The sequence below is a fragment of the Chrysemys picta genome, chromosome 12 (assembly GCF_011386835.1).
Source record: "Chrysemys picta bellii isolate R12L10 chromosome 12, ASM1138683v2, whole genome shotgun sequence".
Taxonomy (NCBI): Eukaryota; Metazoa; Chordata; order Testudines; family Emydidae; genus Chrysemys; species Chrysemys picta.
This window is the reverse complement of record NC_088802.1, coordinates 48,783,149-48,799,033: the sequence shown is the minus strand read 5'-3', so window position 1 is coordinate 48,799,033 and position 15,885 is coordinate 48,783,149. Positions and strand designations below refer to the sequence as shown.

The window sequence follows — 15,885 nt, the reverse complement described above, 5'->3', positions numbered from 1 at the left end:
TACTGGACTTTTTGCAAGAGAAGGGAGAGTTAGCATAGACGTTCTGACAAATTCCAATTCAAGCAATACGAATTTGCCTACCTAAATTACCTCTTCCAATTTCCATTGAATACAACGATATGTTTACATCCTTTCTAAATGAGGTCTGTGCACTGTTAAATAGTTGCTCCATTTCTCCCCAGAGCTGGTTGTAATTTAGTGCTACGTGAAGCATTTCACTCAGTTTTAAAGTACTTTGTGATCCCTCTAGGATCAAAGGCATAATTAGAAATAGCATCCCAAATGTCCCAGCTTCCAGAAACTGCAATCAAAATGCAGGATTTAAATATCCTCTGATAAGGTACTGTTCAAGATTGAGTATAGCGAGTAAAGAGGAAAGGAGGATCCACTACATTTAAAAGGTTAAAAAAAACCCACACAATTTGTATTTGAAGTCAACTTTGATGTAGCAAAGAATGGTATAATATAAGTCTATTCTAGTAAAAAAGTTACAAAAAACTATCATACCCGTGCTTCATAACATGTAGATTCCACAATTTCATCACTTCTTTCTCTCCTTCGTTAACATCAGAAAATTCTTCAATTTGCTGCAGTGAAAATATCAAACAAACATTAAAACCCCAAGGTTAGCAAATACAGTACTTGTTCACTTTGAAGTTCCTTTCCTGGTTTTCAATCACCTATATTTCACAGAAACAACTGCTCCTGTAAATTCATCAAAATACTCTTCAGTCAGGGTAGATCATGGTGTAAAAACATCATGTGCAAGTCCTTTATTACTAAACCCACATTTCCATATGTTTCCTGTTATCAAGTGGTATTCCTGCACTAAATAATAGCAACATATGAAAATGAAGGGAGCCTGTAAGATTATGTGAACTGCAACCGAGGACAGACTTCATGTTCACTTTAGTGCCTGCAGTTCAAATGGATAAACATTTAATGTAAGTGGTGCAACTCTAATGAACCCAGGGCTTTAATCCCAAAGGCTAGGTTCCATTTGACTAGTCTAATAAGAGCAGGTGTGTGTATATATACACACCACTATTTGGATTTCTGACTGATGGAAAACTAACTCTGCTTAGCAAAATTGATAAATTGTTTGCTGGATAATTTTAATAAAATACAGGCAAGGAAAATTCATCTAAATACATTTTTGTACATAAATAATTTACTGTAATAGTTTTCTCTCTCAGCCATTCAGGATCTTTTTCATCTTCACTGTCTACTTCCATTTCTTGTGGACGGAGAGGTAAACAGGTATCACTGTGGAAATATAACCGATTGTGTCCACTGCTGTATGTTCTTTGCTGTTCCACTTCTCCATCTTCTGATTCAAGAAATTCTGACATACTTGCTTTTGTACGCTTTGGCCTAATGAAAGAAAAAAAATAACTAAGCATGCTTTACATGTTAGTTTTCAGTTCTATCAGACTTCAGCTATGCAAACACTAGTCACCAGTGGTACTAATTACTAATACTTGTCATTTTATTGGGTTGTGTATATTGTAGTTTCCCAATGCAAAAGATTAAGCATAAAAACCATATTAGACCTCAGAATAAGTTATTGTGCAAGTATCTGAATAATATAATTTAAGAGCGCAGTTACAGTCAAATTAAATAGAATATGAAAATATATTCTTACTTGACTGAACATACATGAAGAGCAAGGTGTGTCATATCTGCTTGCTTCAGTAACAATACCCTTTTACTCCTGGTAGCATTACAGAGCCAGTACATATAGAAGAGTCAGCTGGATTCTTTTCTGTCTCAGAGATTTGTAACTATGCTCCAAATTAAAAATCATCGTTACTGGTGAAGCACAAGAAAAAGGATATACCTTATCTTTCAGAACAAAGTATGAGCTGGGTATGGCTGGCAGCTATGAAAGCACCTTTTTACTTAAAAAGTGAACTAGTTTTTATATGGAATCACTAGTGATGATAGCCCTCAATACCACGTTACAAGGTCACTTTTCAAAATACAACTACTTGTTCACTTTGAATTTCCTTTCCTGGTTTTCAAACAGAGGAACAAATTCTACCCTCAAACCATGTGCATCTTTACAGAAACCAATGGGTATACAAAGGCAGAGTTTGGTCCATGCAATATATATAGAACACCACTTTTTATTCCCCTACCTGCATACAAGGATGTGTGTGATAGGAGTTCTTTTGACTGGTCCATTGCGACTGAAGGCAAATCCAGGCTGACGATGAATATCCTGAGGATTTCCTGCATAGGAGCCATCATAACACTCATTGATAGAAACATCTATCCTAGCACCTTTTGGATGATACTGTAACAAACAATAGTAAATACATTTAGCATAATAAAGGAAAGTCACTATTGCAACAGGATTTATCCTCTCTCTCTCAATCCCTCAAGGAGTTTTAGAACAGTGACTGTTCAAACTCAAAATGCCTTACAAAATCATTGCATCCATAGTATCAAGTCTCACATGGTTCTAGTTTTCTCTTCCTTCCCCAGAGATAGCGAGACAACTTAAGTAATCATTTTTCCTTTAGATGCAAGCAAAGGCCTCTTCATTCTGGATGCTTCATTCTCACCCTTTTCATCCAAGGATTTTTAATACAAAGCCATCAGTTTGGTTTGAAAAACTCAATAAAAGTAACAAGTTTAAAAATTAATATTCAGAAGCTCACAAATACAGAAGTGATTCAGAAGAGTGCCTCAAAAGTTTTATGTATCAGGGGGTAGCCGTGTTAGTCTGTATCTACAAAAACAACAAGGAGTCTGGTGGCACCTTAAAGACTAACAGATTTATTTGGGCATAAGCTTTCATGGGTAAAAACCTCAACCCACGAAAGCTTATGCCCAAATAAATCTGTTAGTCTTTAAGGTGCCACCAGACTCCTTGTTGTTTTCAAAAGTTTTATGAATCCTTTAAGAAACCTGCCAGTCCTTGCTCTATATTCTAACCAGATCTACAAGTGCTGAAGCTACAATATGGACATAATATAGACAAAAAGAGGAAATAGGAATCTTAAGAGTTTAAAACGAAGGAAATCAGAAATAAATTTAGTGATTTGAAAACACTGAAACAATGCATTGGAAAGGAAACATTTCTTAAGTAATTTTTTGGATACAGTCCCTTACTAAACTAAAATTAACAGGACTTGGAATCGTTAACTGCTTCCTAAAATCTCAGGAAATTCCTGATTTTAAATCTAAGTTAAATTACTGACTACATCATATAAATGAATACACAGTATCAAAAGACAACTATAGTGAAGAAAAATATTCTAAACTGAAGTGATTCTCCTGTACTGTTAAAGATTAAGTCAATCGGGGGGGTGGGGGGGTGGAGGGGAGGAGAATCTCTTGGGGCCCAATTTTGGCTTCACATACTTAAACAGGGAGCTGACCCCGACTATGTGACTTACAACAGAATGGCAAGGATGTCACTGCGCTATACAATATCTATGACAGACTATTTCATACTGATAACTGTTGAGATTACTTACAACATAATTAAAAATAAATCTGCTGTGACAAAGCTTAAGATGTTTGAGTAAACTATAAAGTTTGCGGCAGTTCAACGTGCACCAGGGACAATGCAAGTCATCTCTGGCTTCAGTCTGCTGTCTTGTATTGTTGTTATACAGGAACTGATGTGCAAAAAAAAAAAAAAAAAAAAAAAAAAAGTTGGTATTAGCATTATCTGAAATATTTCATTTCTTAGTCCTCCACCCTCAAAACCCAGTTAAAAACCCATCACTTTAGCACGCACACACATATTCCCTATGGGAATGATCTAGGGGAAGTGCTATTCTGCTGAAGTGGCAACTGGGACAGTGCTGCAGATATAGCTAAAAATGCCTCCTCTTTCACACAGATGGGAAAATCTGCATAAAGATCAGGCCTGAACATTTAAATTCTATATTACTTATGTACTCCTCCATTCTTAATGGTGTTAACCTTCCAATACCTGGTAAAATATTCGTAACTTTTGTCGAGGTTCATTTAAAACATCTCTCTCTTTTCTTGTTTGTAGGTCTGTTGGCAAGGATTCTTTCACAGCTACAAAAAGAACATATGTATAAAGACATGCACCTCTGTTTAATGTGATGGGAAAAGGACATTGTTTCTTACCTGAATAGAGCAGCTCTGTAAAGGGTTCCCTCATTCTGGAGGAAATGAGCTACTTCAGTGTATTCTGAGTTGGGTAGCTCACCAAACAACGAGTCTTAGCGTTCAGCTTCCTTCTCAAATCTATAGTTACAAATATCATTTAAATACCAAGTGGCTCTCCAGATTGGGGGAACCCTTCAGATTACCTGAACATTTCAAGTTAAGAACAATGTTCTCTTTTCTGGTCAGGGCTTCTCCATTTAAGTTAAGACATTTCTTTAGTAATAGTCAAAACAGACCTGGGTGGGAAACACTGAAAAATATAGCTTCAGATGACTGCACTCAGAACACATTGCCTAAATTCAAATTTCAAAGATTTCTTAAGTCAGACAAGAGAACACACAGTATCAAATGCATCTATAATGTAAAAAACAAGTATATAATTTAGAATTTTTGCCTGAAATCAAACTTTTTTGGTTAATATTAGGGTTAAGTTTTGGCGTTACAAATGCATACAACAACAATTCCTTAGTTGACAGTGCAATTCAATCATCAAATAGGTGCTTGGCACACAGTCTCTACCAACAGCTTCCCTTTCAGCCCACTATGGTCATTCCTTTCATTCAGCATAGTAACGTGATGCCCACTAGGCAAGTTACCAATAGTAAGCCAGAAAAATTACATGCAATACGTAGACTCAAATGGAGGTCAGAGACAAGAGACCTAAGTATACAACTTGATCCTTAAAAAAAGTCTACCCACTAAGAAGCGAGACCAATTATAAAACCTACTTGCCTCTGAATGGTCAACAAAATGGGTCAAAATTAGTCTCTAGCCACTAAATATAGAATCTTGATTTTCAAGCTGTTTACAAAATGCAGACACTCCACACTTAAGATTTTAGGAACAGGTGAAAATGTGCATACCCTTACTAGAATTGCAACATAAAAGCAAGAAAAGGACCTAAACCCCTTGTTCTTTGTACCACCTACAAAGAACTAACATTCCATGGGTAGTAAGCTATGGGCTTTCTTCTGGTTTTCAGGATTTAGCACAGGGTCAACCCAATGTTCTGAAAAGCTTTACTGTCTTAGAGAGAGATCCTTTCACAAGTCTGCCAGGAACACAGCTGACAACATTCAGAGCGTATTTATCCTTCAGAAAGCTGCATCAGATCCTATCCTTTGATGTCTGGGTTCTACTACAGACCATCCCAATCTGCAGATGTTATAATCAGGTATTTTCTGTCCATCTTCACTTCTCAACACTCAGGAAATAAGATGTAGGTATTTTAAAAAACAACTTGTCAATGGTCCAAAGTGCTGGGATATGAATCTATTGCAGAATCTTGAAAGTTTTGTTTTAGTTGATAAATATACCTTCAAGATAGTCTATTGATTGCAGATTGCTTTGGAACACCTTGCCTGGTGGGATCTCTTATCTGGGAGAATATGATCTTCTGCTTGATAAGCTGCTCTGATGCAAGACAAATTAGCAATGCAGGTTTTCTGGCCAACAACCTGTTTCTTGTCCCTCTGTTCATTTCTGCAGTCAACTGCTATTCTGCTCAACAATTCCACCGTTAGCCAAGCCCAGAGAAACAGTGGACTACCAGGAGACCTGGCATGGAGAAGCAGTGAGAAAGAAGTGGAACTTTGCCAGTTGAGGGGGAATACAGCTTCCTCTACTGGGATTTATCCAAGTTTATCTGGTCTGAATTAGCAGTCCCTATTTCCAGTCACGAAGTAGCTCCTATCCCATCTCTAATCCCTAGTTTGTGTGGAGGATTAATCAAAAGGATCTGGCACTAGGAAGGCCTTACTGAGGACAGCATCATTTCAGTGCTTTATTCTGGACAGCATCTCAAATTCCTAGAAGGTGCAGCTGCCATTCTGAGTATGGCTGAGAAAGTTAAGGTTCATCCTGTGAAGGCTGGGCATGGACTTCTTCTGGACAGCTGGGCACAGATGCTGTTGCTGATTGGTGTCTGCATTATTATACAGAAGAGCTGAAGTAGTTAAATGAATTCCCATCCCCTGGAAGAAGCTGTATAGAGATAGGGGCCACTTGTGACCCATGTAGTTTATTACTGTATAACGCAATAGTTGGGCAAATTATAAAAACATGCACCTATTGGAAACAAATGGCCACAAAACAGACCTTCTCCTGTTATTACCTCCAGCCACAGTTACTATTCCAATGGACCAAAATCAGCAAACAAGAGATTAAATTAATGCATCTTGCATTACCGTCCTAAAGGCATCAGACTTAAGCGAACAAGAAGAAGAAACTCCAGAACCGAGGAGATTCTAAAGAGAATAACTGCCTCCTGCAACCTCTAGGAATTAAATCCTGGTGGACAGAACTACATTCCAGCTGAAACCTATGAGGGACACTGGAAGTTTCCAAGCCAGTTAAGGTTTTATAAATAATACTATATCTTGAAAATCTGAATAGATTCGCAAGATTTCAACGATGATGCTTAAAAGCAAGGCTTATTATAGGAGTAAAAGGTAAGTTTTCTATTTTGAAGTTTTAGGACCTTTAACTGAGAAGTGTCTTTTTTGAAAAGAGAGCTAATGTTATTTTCATACCTTACCTCCAACACTATAGCTATGACAGATGCCTATATTAATCCCTTTTACAAGGGGTTTCTAATATAGCCACTATAATTCTCAATGCAAATCAAGTCTAGGTATAATTTTATATGCAATAAAAATACACTTTCAAAAATGACCCCCTTACAAATTTAGGTGACAGCTTTTAAATAGGTATTGAAGACATTTCTTTTGGCTTGTGTATATTTTGCCATTTTATTTTTATGTACAGGTATTTCAATAGTGCTCATCAAAATACTAGGTTTCAGAGTAGCAGCCGTGTTAGTCTGTATCCGCAAAAAGAACAGGAGTACTTGTGGCACCTTAGAGACTAACAAATTTATCTGAGCATAAGCTTTCGTGGGCTACAGCCCACTTCTTCGGATGCATAGAATGGAACATATAGTAAAGAGACTCCAACCAGAAACTGCTGAACTTGAATTAACATGCAAACTAGATACCATTAACTTAGGCTTGAATAGAGACTGGGAATGGCTGAGTCACTACACAGATTGAATCTATTTCCCCATGTTAAGTATCCTCACACCTTTTGTCAACTGTCTGAAATGGGCCATCTTGATAATCACTACAAAAGTTTTTTTCCCTCCCGCTGATAGCAGCTCATCTTAATTAATTAGCCTCTTAAAGTTGGTATGACTACTTCCACCTTTTCATGGTGTGTGGGTGTGGGTGTGTGCGCGCGTCCGTCCTTACTATATGTTCCATTCTATGCATCTGAAGTAGTGAGCTGTAACCCACGAAAGCTTATGCTCAAATAAATTTGTTAGTCTCTAAGGTGCATCAAAATACTAGTTCATATAAATTAAACCAATTTAACTATGCCAGATGAATGAAAAAATGTCTCTTAGATATGCAGTGAATATCAATAGGTTATGATAAAAACAGGTCTCTGAATAAGTAATGGGCCAGATAATATTGACAAAAGTGATTTAAATTTCTACTTGCACAATAGCACCAACATCTATATATAACAACCCAATTGTTCCACTAATATTGCATTGAGTACAGAAGATTAAGGTTAAGTAAATGCAAAAATATAAAATTAATACTACCATTTAAAAAATTTTTTAACTACAGTAATCCATTAAAGTCTTCAATTCTATTATAAATTAAAATGGGAATGAAACAGTGAACATTTCAACAAGTCATTTTCCTAACTGAAGCATTCTGAACTAACATTAAATGAATTTGAAAAGAGCACTCTAGCCAATATTGCTTGACTTTAATGACATTTAATGCAGTGATGAAGAAAACATTTTAAACACTGACATTGTTACAGTTTGAATCTAGACTCCCAATCCGTTACGGGAAGACCTTACAGTAAACGCTAACAGGTTGCTGAGGGGGGAAAAAAAGAGAAAGTGTCAAGAGAAAATTCATTTAACCAAAATGGAAAGACAGAACAAAGTTTGGAAGATTTTTAATATCTAGAGCTCTGATCCTTAGAATTACTAACTCTTCCACTAACAGGTTGCTGAGGAGAAAGATGGTCAAAAGAGCAGTTCAATAATAAAAACACAAAAATCTGAGTATTAAAGCTTCACCTATATTCTCTGAATACTAATTTACCTCAGACAATTACAAATGACTAAGTCAGCTTTGTTCTAATTTACCAACAGGACATCAGTACACAGTTTTACCGCTGAGCATTATGAGTAGAAATTGGAGCTACTGCAGCTCCTCTGAAGGCTGAGTTATTACAATTTTCAGAACTCCTCTTTCATGTAGATGGAAAGTACAAGCATGATATTCCAAGAGTAAGTAATTTCCATCAGCTAGTCACATGCAAATTATCGAGCAAAAAGGGCAAAAAAATGAAAACCCTGACAAGTGTCTAAGAAACTCATTTTACTTGAACAGTAAATATAGTTCATGTTTACAATACACTATATCAATTACACGTCAGGGGATCATTACCAGTTCAATATCATTCCCAGACAATGTAAAAATTAGCTCTAGAGATTACAAAATCTCTATATTCTGATGAATGCCAAATGAAACATCCGTCCCTTAAACTTTTATCAAAATGTATTCTGACTTAAAGCACCAACTATTTCAGACAGTGTTTTTCCACGATGTTAGAAACAACTGGGTGTTAAGTGTTACACAATTGTCATATGAATGCCAAATTCTGGACTAATGGGATCATTTTCACCACAGTCCATGAGTTGGATGAAATTTCAATTAATAAATTAGAAAGATTAAGGCAATCTAGGAAAGCAGAAAATCCTAGAAAAAGTATACTTAGGCCTGGTCCACGGGGGCGGGGGTTGGGGAGAGAATGATCTAAGATACGCAACTTCAGCTACAAGAATAGATTAGCTTAAGTCGATGCATCTTAGATTGACTTACTTTGCGTCTTTGCGTCGTGGGATCGACGGCCGCGGCTCCCCCATCGACTTTGCTTCCGCCTCTCGCAGAGCTGGAGTTCAGCAGTCGACGGGAGAGCGATCGGGGATCGATTTATCGCATCTACACTATACGTGATAAATCGATTCCCCGATAGATCAATTGCTACCTGCCGATCCAGCGGGTAGTGTAGACATACCCTTAGAGTCTACCACTACCTTTCCAAAGACTTATTTCATATCAATATATAAGATAAGCATTTATCTATCTGCTTATGAATATTTAAACTGATCTCACCTGCTAGTCTTAAAATAAACTTATGAGGACAGCTATTCCATGTTCTGCTTACCTTAAAATTCCATTAAAAAAAATCTTCAGTAAAGCAATTAAAATATAATAATCCTACAAAAAATAAATTAGGAAAACCAGTACATACACCATTTGTTTCAACTGCAGTGGTTTTACATCATCTTTTATAGCTCCACTGGTGTAACAAGGCACCCCACAGGTTTGTTTTTTTAATTTAGTAATGCAGCAATAAGGAATTCTTAAAGTGAACATTTCAGTGTAGACGAGCTCAAAGACCCAAAAAAATCAGTGTCCCCAAAACATAAGAAACTGGGTGTTCACTTACCTATAGTCTGAGCAGGTTTAACAGAAGTAGGCTTGTTTTCTTGAGGGAGACTTTCTGAATTTCGTGTTGCAAGAGGTTTGGCTATAGGAGCTGTAGATTTATCATTTGTATCTCCTGTCCAACGAAGGGTAAACTGAAGTGTAGGTCCCTGAGAAAATGTTTCAAATGGAGGTAACCTCTGGGGGAAAACAACAACTCATGTTTTTACTTGGGAAAACACTGAAATTACTTTGCATGAAAAAGCTTTTATGGGTGATGTGACACTCTCCCCCCCCCCCCCCCAACAAATGAAAATGTACAAGTGGCTTTTGATCATAATTGTAATCATTTTCTAAATTTAGACTCTTGTACTCTCAAGGTAAGCATTTAAAAAAGTTTATATTTAAAAATGCTAACACTAAGGAATAAATTGTGACTCTCCCTCCCTGTCTCCTCACACACTGGTGTGCAGTTACTCGAAAAGTTCTCACCTCAATGGGCCTACTGGTGTGAATAACAGCTCACCAATATGAGTGAGGGCCCAAAAGTCCATGATCACTACTTGGAATCGACACGAGCAAGCACTCAAAGAAGAAATGGAGAATTTCAACACAAGTTTAGTTCGTGTAGTGACCTTAATTTTACTGTAGTTAGAGTATTATTGAATATTTGTATTGTGGCAGTGCTTAAGAGCCTTAGTCATAGACCAGGACCCCACTGTGCTTGGAGCTGTACAAACAAAAAGGATTCCTGCCCCAAGAAGCTTACAATTTAAGTACAAGCCTAGAGACAATAAATGATACAGACAGAGGAATACAAGTGAACAATAAAACAATATTGGTCAGCGTGACCAGCAGTGATCTCAGCAGCTTAACTCTTAAGCATTCTGTAGAATAATGGGACAATGGTCCATACCTTCCCATCGAGTATAGTTTCCCATGTTGCTCTTTTCTTGCTAATTGGACACTCTTCCATTTCCTGCATTGCTACTTCATATTCCCCATCCAGAAGCTGCAAGCGCCTGTACACACAAAGTAACATTTTATTCACTGTCTGCTGAAATATATTTGACATTTTAAACACAAGTAAATATATTTCAATGAAACTTGCACATACAAATCTCTCAAAGTAGTTCATTAGCATGAAATGAATGCAACTCCCCCATAGAAGTATATTTGACGACAACAGCTTGCATCTCAGCTAAAACAAAAACTATGATGAAAATGGGACACCTACTAACAATATATAACAAAAAAATCCTAGAGAACACAAAACCACATGTGATATGAGAAAATAAGCGTTAAATAAAAAATTAATGCAATGATTAGAATCTTCCTGTAAACGAAAAACCTATTGACCAAAGGTCATCAAAAAATGCCCAAATTATCCATGTTCTAATATTAGATGTTCCAGTCAGGACATCAGATCAGGACTCCTAAGACTGAAGAATTTGTCCCACTCACTACCAGTGCCATTTTCAGAAGCCATCTTTCAAAGACACTGTTGGTTTAATGAATGAAGTTCTAAAAACACTCCACAAAACACCTTTGTCTCCACTGGCACAGACAATTCAAGCATGATACTATGCTTTTTCATTTCTGTCCAGACATTGACAATATTAGTAAGGACAATGCCAAAGCATGTGCATTAGATAATCTGTATAAGCATTTCATCTCAAACACGATTATTCTAAAGTCAGCCGCGCAAGCCCGGCTGCTGTCTAAGATTTCTACAGAAAAATATTTTATTAAGTTCATCCCTGTCACTCATGTTGAACAGCCTGGAGGAGCAGCAGAGAAGTGACTAGGAAGTAAAATTTGAAGTCATATACTAGAAAATGTTTAATGGCAGCACAAGTTTCTATGACACTTCTGAAGGTATACAGAACCAACTATTGAGAAACTAATGTTTAATAGAAAACAAAATATTGTCAAGCTTCTAAGAGGGCACAGACTAGGGTAAAGAATGAGTACATGGCACTGCTCCTTAAAAATCCTTTGTTTGAAAAATTTGTTTTTATAGATATGTACTTGGACAGAATTACTGAGAGGAACAGACAAGAATTACTAAGGGACATACTGTATTTTAGGCAAATAATTTGTATGGCTATAGATTCAAGTTGCTTTTAACTAACATTCAGAGACTGATCTAGATGACCCACAGAATGCCATTTGATCAACTGCAATAAAGGGAATTCTATATTAATAAGCCATACTTCCATTTAATCACAGCACACAGCTTGTTTCTCATCCCAGACTCCAATATTTTAAGGCTGTACACAAGCAGATCTTATCCTTTGCTATCACTCACATTTATTGCATGACTTTCCCCAAAATAAACACAGAATACTGGAGTATTCACTTACACAAAGTAACGGTAACGGGTATCTTCGGAAGCATTTAGATTGTAAATAAGTGCAAACTGCCTTTTTTTTTAAAAAAAGTACACTAACTAGTGCCATGTTATCTTAATAAAAACAAATCATTTAATAACCTAATAAAGCAAATCAATAAAAACACAACCCAGTTTTCTTTAAACAAACCTGCATAATCAATGGTAACTGATATTTACAAGGAGGCAGCACACACGCTTGTTGTTACTCAGATAAATAATATGCTTTTGATAGGAGAAATATGCAATTACTGTGGTGTTACTGAGGTAATGGATAACTAATCTATCCTTGAGATGACCATGGAATAGTATATGTGGCTGCATCATCAGGGTAAGGAGAAAGTTCCATCTCAACAAATAAAATATTAGCTACTGTACTTAAGAGTTATTTTCCCAATTATGCAGTCACTGGTCCATAAGACTACAGAAGTTACACCTGTCTCTAACAACTGATGAGGGACACAGATTTTATGTTGATTATCCGCAAGATGATCTTAAAACTTGTTTTAGCAGGGAATATGTTTTCTGCATTGGTTATAAAAGAATGTTAGATTTGAAGTGTCCTCTGTGAAATCTGCAAACTAGTTTTTCAAGGAGTTTACACTTTCACAGCAAAGCCCAAGCTAACACTCGTTTCAGCCATCCACTGATGTACACATTGAAAATGTAGAATACAAAAATTGAGAAAAATGAAATTCAAAAGTAGATTTTCATTTAATATCAAAGTGCATGAGTAACAAAAGAAAACCATTTGATTTTCATATTACCTGTTTTTATCAAATACTGTCATTTGTGCCACAAAAGTCTTTTCTCCATCTTCACGATTCGAAGAATTACGTTTTCTTCTAGCGGGAAGCTCCTCATTGACATCTGCATTTCACAAATATTGCATACAATTGTTAAAAATGCAGGCAATTCCAGTAAATTGGGAAGTCAGTGTGAATAAAGACCTAACTATATACTGTATTTTAAGTTATAACATTTGTGTGATTTTTAACTAGTAACAGAGGCAAGGATTAATGTAATGTAATATAACCAATTTTGGGGGGGAACTTTATCATTAATTGAATATTAGTAACATTTTAGGATACCCCATTCTTAGTGTGTTAATCACATGTTTTAACTTGGTATTAGATAAACTGGCTTACAGAATTTGAGCCCTGTTCTCCCTCCCTTTTCATCCTGTATTTTAACAATTAAAAGCAAAAATTTAAAAAAAAATGGACTATTTTTCTCTAAACTACCATTAAAGCGTTGATGTTTGTGGTATACTATAATTCTCTGATAAAATTAAGGTATTAGATTTAGTCAGTTTTATTTTAAAACAAGTTTGCTCTGTTAATGAAAGCCACAGCAGTATCTGTGGAATCTGTTTAGTTCAGTCACTAGTAACCTTCCAGCAGTGTTTTGGCAGGACGATTAATCAACAGCAGGAATGAAGAGATTCCAGAGTTCTGTTTTATATCAACTCTATGCCAGAGCTAGCCTTTACTATTTTATGCACATTACCATACATCTTGATAAAAGTTGCTATTACATGTGTGTACTATACCAAAAGCCATTTTTATATGAGTATTTTAGTACTGTCTTGAGCAGACATCTTTATAAACTAATGAAAGCCAATTAAGTCACCCATATTTGATTCTGGATTCTACTGAGCATGACTAATCAACCTGAAGTTCTGAAAGATGATATACATACATATAAGCTAAACCTGACAAATGCAAGTTCAAAAACTGAACTTACCTATGTTTTCATTAGTCTCACCATTGATCATTCCATTAAATTCTCTTCTTCCTGGACGAGTTACTCTGAACAATAATGAGTACGACTTCACCATATGGCTGTTGCTGGGTTCAAACTCATTGCTGGAAACGGCGAGTGATGGGAAGTTGCCTGGCTTTATTTGGTTGATGTCTGGGTTCAAAGGCACCTGCTTTTTACCTGTAGGAACTTGCCTTATTGGACAACTGACATCCTGCAAGCATAAAAAAAGTTTTTAAGGTTTGGGGTTTTTGTTAAAAATGGAAATTCTTCACTATCTTGAAAATACGTAAAATTTAACTATCTGCTCTACTATCATTTTGGAAATAATGGAGCTGCCTAAAACCATGCATCCTCTTGGTATGACTAGATTCAAATTTCAAGGAACTACCAATCTGAAACAGCAATCTCAGGTTTTGCATCCATAAACAGAAATTTGGAAAAGTGTAGTTAAAAATGGCATTTTATAAAGAGCAGCCATCTTTTTGGGAAAGTGATTAATTTGTTACACTATCATGCAGCATTCAATAAGACTGTAAAGTAGTTAGTCCCAATTTAATTCCATTTACTTAACAAAAGATTACATATTTTCATTATATATATTGTAAGGGCTCTCCTGTCTTGTCCTTCCAATATTGCAAAGTGCTCTTAATGAAATGTTTGGGAGATAAAGAACTACTCAACTTGGGTTTGCCATATGCAGTATCTCCCAAACAAATCATGAAGCACTTTGCCATATTGGATGTACAAGGCAGGAAACCTTTAGAATGATTAAAACTCACAACAAAATTTATATTTAAAATAATAATCAACAGTAGCTCCCATCATTCTACTTGTCCACCCCTAAGTAGTAACAAACACTGTCGAATTACATGACAGATCTTAAAAGCAGGTCTGAATGTCTGGCATCTAAGAACATTCAGTCAAAGTACTTTCCCTAATTTTAAACCTAAATGGAAACAGATTTACAACTTGGCTTCCACATTTCCATAGTCATGAGGGATTTAAGAGTATATAAGGAAATGTCTGGTTAGGATTAGTCTGGTTTGATCCTGGAGATCAATTATCTGGATGGCTAATTTCAAGAAGTGAAATTTGCTGGTAGCCGGGATGTAGCATTAAGTATAATTAAAGTAGCAAGCTAACTCAGAGAGGCTTCTGCAAATTACTGTAGTACACTAAATTTGTCAAACAAAAATACTTCAGAAAAACAATGTAAAAAAAATGAACACAGAACGGAGCAAGGAAAGGGAGAGAAGAGGTTGCAGATGACTGGGGAATACAAAAGGGTTTAAGCTCCTTAGGACAGCAATTATCCTATAATTTTGTACAATGCCTAGTTTATTCTGCCTCTGGACATCACCACAATGTAAACAAAATACATGGAGATAAATTAGAAATATGGATTTAGATTGGTGACGGGACAAAAACTGAAAATGTCTTTTACATAAAAGATGGTTGAAAAACAGCAAAATTAAGTGAGATGTACAAGGAGACTAAATTATATGAAATAAAGCTGAACATGTCTTTGAAATTTGAGAACCTCCACTAGAGTCATTATACTCTAAAGTAGATTTCATCCAGGAGAAAAAAGCTTGAAAAGTTTTAGCCCACTTACTAGTCGGGACAGATACAAATGCATGTGGCGTAGTTAAAATGAATACGAGTGCTGGTGTGGCCACCAGCAAAGTCCAAGGCAGTGGCTTTGTGAGAAGCCCAGCTTCTGAGGTGGTAAGAAAGGGTGCTATGATTTATACCAGAGTCCTGTCCCTGGACTCAATTTGGGACACCATCTTTTATACTGGGCTTCAGTCGTTAGATATCTGGAAATCTGAAGCTTTAGAACTCCTCTACAAATTTTGAAAGGAGGTCTCCACTAATGTACTCTTTTTCAGCCTAACTGACGCTACAAAAGAAAAAACTATTTTTCCACTCTTCACCCAGTTTTCTTTTTTTGGGGGGACGGGACGACCTCATCCCCTGTAAATCATTTCAGGGCCTGACACTGTTCATAGCTATATGCAAACTCAGAAAGACATGAAGTATCACGGGATA

General features: G+C 36.4%; 1 protein-coding gene across 1 annotated transcript in view; it reads right to left on the bottom strand.

Moving 5' to 3' along the window:
* The window catches only part of SUZ12 (SUZ12 polycomb repressive complex 2 subunit), a 45,765-nt gene that overhangs the window by 3,077 nt on the left and 26,803 nt on the right, over nt 1-15,885 (bottom strand). Inside the window, exons 7-15 of the mRNA XM_005283102.4 lie at nt 13,813-14,044; nt 12,834-12,936; nt 10,591-10,696; nt 9,697-9,874; nt 3,953-4,044; nt 3,489-3,632; nt 2,142-2,299; nt 1,176-1,374; nt 508-587 (exon numbers count right to left, since the gene is read on the bottom strand). Coding sequence (XP_005283159.1) covers nt 508-587; nt 1,176-1,374; nt 2,142-2,299; nt 3,489-3,632; nt 3,953-4,044; nt 9,697-9,874; nt 10,591-10,696; nt 12,834-12,936; nt 13,813-14,044 — 1,292 coding nt within the window. The remainder of the gene's footprint in view (nt 1-507; nt 588-1,175; nt 1,375-2,141; nt 2,300-3,488; nt 3,633-3,952; nt 4,045-9,696; nt 9,875-10,590; nt 10,697-12,833; nt 12,937-13,812; nt 14,045-15,885) is intronic.